Here is a 6362-nt window from a genome sequence, read left to right on the forward strand (position 1 = left end):
GGAAGGGACCTCTGGAGATCACCTAGTCCAACCCCCCTGCCAGAGCAGGGTCACCCAGAGCAGGTTGCACAGGAACGCGTCCAGGCGGGGTTTGAATGTCCCTAGAGGTGGAGACTCCACCATCTCCCTGGGCAGCCTGTGCCAGTGCTCTGCCACCCTCAAAGTAAAGACATTTTTTCTCACGTTCAGACGGAATTTCTTGTGTTCCAGTTTGTGTCCGTTGCTCCTTGTCGCTGGGCACCACTGAGAAGAATCTGGCCCCATCCTCTTGACACCCGTCCTTTAGATATTTATAAGCGTTGATGAGGTCCCCTCTCACTCGCTCTCACTCCCCTCTCAAAATATGACTTGATTAATGAAATATAAATAAATAAATAAATAAAAGGAGAGTTAGCCACTGCACGGCTAGGGAGTTAGTTCCATTTTGAAGGCAGACCTTTAGGAGCAAAGGGTAAAACAGCGTCCAGCTGGCATTAATGGGCGCTTTAAGGCGCATGGCAGAAATTATTACTTCTATTAATTGTCGCGTGTTTCCGGGGCTGCACGCAGCGAACACGGCGCTGGGAATGGGAGGGGAAGGGAGCGCCCGACCAGGCAGAAAAGCGACAGGGGAACGGGGCTCCGGGAGAAGCCGGGGTAACCTCAGCACACGGAGCAGCCGCGGGAAAAGAGACCGGGGCACAGGACACGCGTGTTCGCGGGTCCCGGGGAAGGGGAGCGGGATGCGCCTGCCGGTGCGGGGCAGCGGCACCGCGGCAGGGGGAGGTGCTTCCCCCCCCTCGACCCCGGGCAGGGCCGCCCCGGGGCTGGGCCTCCCCGCACGCCCCTCCCGCGGCCGAGGGCGGGCCGGGTCGCTGTGTCGTCCCGCTCCGCCCCGCACGCAGAGGGCCGGGCCGGGCCGGGCGGCGGGAGCGGGGAGAAGAGGAGCGGAGCGGAGCGGAGCGGAGCGGGCGGTGTGGCCGTCGCCATGGTGGTGGTGGTGGTGATGGGTGTGAGCGGCTCGGGGAAGTAGGTAGCGGCGGGGCGGAGCAGCCGCGGGGTCCGGCGGCCGCCCCGGCCTCGGGGGGGGTCCGGCTCGGCCTTGGCCGAGGTTGTCGGAGCCCGTCCGTGGGGGTTGTCGGCCCCATAGTCCCCGAGCGGGGTAGGGGGAGTTGTGACCGAGTGTTTGTGCTTCCCTGCAGGACCACGGTTGGGTCGCGGCTGGCGGCGAAGGTACGGAGGGGTCACACGGCGGGGGTGCCGGCGCTGCTCGGCGGGAAGTTTTCCTCCTTCCCACCCTCCTTCCCTCCCCCCTTCCTTCCCTCCTTCCTTCCTTCCCTCCATCCCACCGCCGGGCGACCTGCAGGGCGGCTGGGCTGGCCCCGGCGGGGCTTGGGAGCCTGTCGCCACCTGCGCCGGCTTTAACTCCGTGCCGCGATGTGTCAGCTCTTGGTGCTGATAAACTGGCTTTGTAATTTTGGCTAATTATAATGGCATAAATGGTGATTCATAGTGTGGTGTAAGAGGCCGGTAACTTCTTAGGTGTAGTCTGTGCAAATTCTGGGGTCCTTATTAGCTCACCTGGTTTGGCTGAATGAAACACGGTTTTTCTTCTTTTTTTTTTTCTTAGCTGGGATGGAAATTCTACGATGCGGACGATTATCATTCTCCAGAGAATAAAAAGAAGATGTCAGAAGGGATACCACTAAATGATGAGGTAACTTTTATAAACCCTGAAAGAACAGTCATCGGCACACTTATCTTTGTAACATCTGGCACATTGTGTTAAAGTAGATTGTGCTCTATGTTGACTAGGCTGACTATAACCATAGGCTGAATTTATAGGTCTGCAGCTGGTAAGAGAGGGAGGCTTTTTGTGTTACAAAGGATTCTGCATAAAAAAAGTAGTTTATCAAAGTGTGCTTGGTAGCTCACAAGGGGTTTGATGCCAATTTAGGATTTGTCAGAAATCTCTCCCTCTACGTCAATATACAGAACGGCAGCTTTAGATTGCATGCCGCTTCTTTGAGTTAAATACATGAAGACAGACAAATGTCTCTATTGAGGTGCATTCCATCACTTTCAGTTACTGCAGCGATTACTCCCCAGTCTTCCGTTTTATACACTCCTACTTAAAATGTGCTTCCTTCCTTTCAGCCTGTTCTTCAGCCTAAACAGATAAAAATGATCGAGTTTACTTACAAATTCAGAGACTTGAGTAAATTAGAAAAGACGCAAGATGACACCTCTTGAACTTTTTCTGGGAAATCTCTAGAAACGTAAAGCTGAACTAGGGAGTTCTTCAAAGCACTCTCTGTAGATTGAAAAAAAATATTCTAGTTCATTTAAGCCAGTGTGTCATCTAAAGCAGTGTTGCACAACTGCATAACTGAGCCATTGGTGTATTGTGCCCAGCAAGAGAGAAGCATCGCTTCTGAAACACCAGAGATGCAAAATTGCGAGGGTGTTCTTGAACGACAGTGGGAAGTTATTCTGTAATGACAACAACAACAAAGTGTTGCATTTATTTGTCCGTTTTATTATCATTTGCTGTTCTCATCCAGCAGTAACAGCATTGAAAGATGAAACGGGAGCAATGGTTTAGTGCTCAACAGGTACGACAAAAGTTAGTGGGAGTTCAAAGTTTAAGATTATAAAGAGAAGCTGATCAATCACTCTCATTGTGTTTGACTAACTACTGAGCAAAAGTTTTGCAAAATTGTGGCTATTATTACATTTATTGGTTATTGCCACTGACATAACAATGACATAATTAAATTATTGCAAATAGATAACTATATTTATATCTGTCTGTTCCTGAAAACCTCAACTTTGATCCAAAGCATTGTGTCTGTATGCCAAGATAGAAGGAAAAAGAAGTAACAATTCAGGCTGTACGTTTGAATTGTGTAATAGAAGCAAGAGAGAAGTTGACTGTCCTTCAAAGGTTTACAAGGTGCATGCAACACATAAATACACATTACTTCCATCAGATACTCGTAGGTATCTGTAATATAAAATGTACTTTTCCACTAAAACCATCTTACTGATAATATGCCTAGCACTTCTCATTAGCCTTTGGGCAGTGGTACCAAATCTACATTAGGAAGAAAGAGAATCAAAACTGAACTTGCTGTACAGTTAAATGCTAATTTGCATCTCTAGTCAAATGCCCTAGATGTTAGAAGCAGTTATTTCAAATCAGCTTCATAAAGAATTTTGAACTAGCTTGTTTTCTTTCTAGGACAGGATTCCCTGGCTTTGTGAATTGCATGATATACTACGGAGGTAAGAGAACATCTAGCTTTAAGGAGTTTGGTCTAAAGATAAAAAAGTACCAAAAGTATTTTCCCTATTGCATTCCAAAGCAGAAGTGTAGTAGTAGTGTAAAAACATTCTGCAGGTAGTAATGCCATTCTATTTTCACTAATCTAAGCAGTCATAATAATTGCCAAGGGTAAGATAATCCCCGAATAATAGTGTTGGGAAAATTGTTGCCAATGATAGGTTTTTTTCTCCTGTTTGTGTAAAAATAGTTTTCAAGGATCCAGTTCAGTAATAAAACTGACATTAGCTGTTACAAAGGATATAACCACAAAATACAGCGATAATGATAGTAGGATAAAATTTTGTAAAATATTGTTAGTTTGAGTAGGATAGAGTGTCACATTTGCTTGACACCATCTCCCATAGGATCCTCACAGAGAAGCTGATGGGAGTATGGTCTGGATGAACAGTGAGGAGGACTGAAAGCTGTCTGAACAGCCAGGCGCACAGGGTGGTGGCCAGAGGCATGAAGTCGTGATGGAGGCCAGTAACTAGCAGTGTATGCCAGACCCCAGGGTCCCATCCTGTTTAACATCTTCATTAACGATCTGGATGTTGGGGCAGAGTGTAGCCCCAGCAGATTTGCAGATGACAGAAAACTGGGAGTGGCAGAACGAGAAGGACCTTGACGGGCTGTAGAAATGGTCTGACAGGAACTTCACGCAGTTTAAGAAGTGCAAAGTCCTGCCCCTGGGGAGGAACAACCCCAGGCACCAGTACAGACCCTGGGGGACACCCAGCTGGAAAGCAGCTTTGCAGAGAAGGACATGGGGGGCTGTGTTGCACACCCAAGTTGAACGTGATCCAGCAATGTGTTCTTCTGGCAAAGGAGATCAGTGAGATCCTGAGCTGCATCAGACAAAGTATTGCCAGCAGGTCAAGGGAGGCAATCCTTGGCCTCTCCTCAGCACTGGTGAGGCCACACCTGGACACACTGTGTCCAGTTCTGGGCTTCCCAGTACGAGACAGACATGGGCGTACTGGAGAGCAGTACCTCATTGGGTTAATTCATTGAGAAGTTTGTCTGGATTGTTATGCTGGATCCATTGCTTTACATTACGTGCTAGCCCAAGGCCACTGCCGAGCTCCAGAAACTTTGTAAAATCAAGTATACTTTAAAAGAACCTAATGCCAATGTTTAATTATGAGTACTTACAAGTAGCTGAGGCTGGCATTGGCTTACCTTGGTGATAACAGTAGGTATTGGAAGTTCTTACTTCCATGTGAACGAAGTTCTTACTTCCCTATGAACGAAAATCTGGCAAACGTAGCATGATTTTTAAATAGTTTGTTCCTAATTTTAATTTGATTAGTGTATGTATTTTCTTAGGCAGGCATTTCAGTTACTTGTCACAGAGACAACTAATTCTGCATTTGCTTTTCGATGGAACTCATACTGCCAGTTTTATGCCTGCTTTATTTTAAGAAACCTTGCAGTAAAAAATACATGTGCGAGGCATTAATTTACCTGCATCCAATCCCCTGTTTAACTTGAAGTGGTGATATATGTGTACGCAGTGCTGCCAATGAGTATGGTTACAGGAAACATAAAATTTAACATTACAGTGCAAACAGGTTTTCCAAGTATACCTGTGTATGTATTTAAGAGCAGAGCTCTTTACTGTTCAGCAGCCACTTGCTCTGCAGACAAATTAGTATAGTAATTTTATAGATAATGGATGGGAGTTTGTATGGATATTCAGTTGCTGCTGTTCTCAGCAATTATGGAAACCGTGACACTTCCTTGCGCTAGAATAGAATTTAATTTAGGAAGAACGGTAGCTAATAAAGAAGGTCCCCAAGATTGAGATTTTGCCAACAGGCTGGCTAGCCTGAACTCACTTTCAAATTACATCTTCAGCTGCATTGGAAACGTGGTTTCAAAATCCTGTCAAAACGACAGAAAAATGCCACTACTCCCAAGGCTGTCCTCTGCAAGGATCCAGGGTTTGTCTCCCTTTTTCAGCAGAACGAACGAGCCATTTTGTTATGCCATATGTGGATGGTTAGTGGTGGGTTTTTTTGGGTGTTTTTTTTTTTTCTTTTTGATAGAGAAGACTCATGTAGACAAGATGTAGTCCTGGCCTGCTCTGCACTGAAGAAGATGTATAGGCGTGTATTAGCTAGTGGAGCATCTGCAATTGAAAGCAACCAGCCGGAGCAACCAGGAGAAAACACAGCACTGAAGATCCTCTTTGCTCATTTGGATGGGCCTAGAGACATCATTGCTAGACGCCTGGAGAAGAGGAAAGGACATTTTTTGCCACCTGAACTTCTCAAGTCTCAGTTTGATACTCTGGAGCCTCCCAGCGCACCAGAAAACTTTATTACTGTCAGCCTAGAAAAATCTCTCCCTGAAATAGTGCTGGAGATTGAGAATGTGATTTTTCAGGGTGAGGCTCTTCCGGACTAACTTTCTGAATTACGGATACAGAAATACCCATGAGGACGTCAAGGGTATGAAACAGCATTTTAATTATTAAATTGATTATTAAATCAAACTTATTTTTCCTGATAATCAAATGATTTGCTGTATTAAAAGCTTATTTGCTACTCTTGGAATTTTTATCATGGCCCTGTAAAAGACATATAAGATGAAATTTTCAAAAACTGTCAACTTTTTAAACCCTTCAACATATGAAGTTAAACCTCACATTTTAAGAAGAGCCTGCTTCTGAAAATCCTGCAAAGGGTCACACACAGTAATTTAATTTCTTCATTCTAATTTTTACTCTGTCACACATGGGGATAAACACATCTGCTATTAAGTGATGAAGTAAATTACAGCTTTGTTAGAAACAACATAATTATTTTTTTAGAACTGCACGATGAAGTTCCGTGGCTGACACTGCCACTGTCTCACTGCCAGATTTCCAAGAAGTTGTAGCTTCTGCGTTTGTGTGCTTGCTGACCTCACTAGGGCACTGCTGACCTCATGGGAGCTATCGTGAACTACTGTATGCGTTGAACACCAAGCTGAAAAGTGTGAGAAAAGGGCTAGTGGGGGTGAATATAATTGTGTGGAAGGCTTTAGAAATAAAGTGTAAGTGGCATCA

At 45.6% G+C, this 6362-nt stretch overlaps 1 protein-coding gene across 3 annotated transcripts; it reads left to right on the plus strand.

The window, feature by feature from the left end:
• Positions 1–839: 839 nt before the first annotated feature.
• On the plus strand, positions 840–6362 carry IDNK (IDNK gluconokinase). 3 transcript variants are annotated; one of them, XM_074570574.1, is made up of 5 exons: positions 840–1008; positions 1182–1212; positions 1610–1696; positions 3224–3267; positions 5359–6362. In XM_074570574.1, the coding sequence occupies exons 1-5, from the start codon at positions 968–970 to the stop codon at positions 5717–5719; spliced, it is 564 nt and encodes a 187-aa protein (XP_074426675.1). In that variant the 5' UTR covers positions 840–967; the 3' UTR covers positions 5720–6362. The 3 variants fall into 3 exon arrangements, with proteins under 3 accessions (XP_074426675.1, XP_074426678.1, XP_074426676.1); XM_074570577.1 differs by having other exon boundaries at positions 896–991; XM_074570575.1 differs by having other exon boundaries at positions 981–1012.

Source organism: Larus michahellis, chromosome Z (genome assembly GCF_964199755.1).
Source record: "Larus michahellis chromosome Z, bLarMic1.1, whole genome shotgun sequence".
NCBI lineage: Eukaryota > Metazoa > Chordata > Aves > Charadriiformes > Laridae > Larus > Larus michahellis.

Excerpts from the sequence above, each read along its gene's own strand:
- IDNK (XM_074570574.1), top strand. The coding sequence starts at position 968 with ATGGTGGTGGTGGTGGTGATGGGTGTGAGCGGCTCGGGGAA. Across the intron at positions 1,213-1,609 it reads GGTCGCGGCTGGCGGCGAAG|CTGGGATGGAAATTCTACGA; the intron begins GTACGGAGGGGT and ends TTTTTTTCTTAG. Across the intron at positions 1,697-3,223 it reads GGATACCACTAAATGATGAG|GACAGGATTCCCTGGCTTTG; the intron begins GTAACTTTTATA and ends TTTTCTTTCTAG.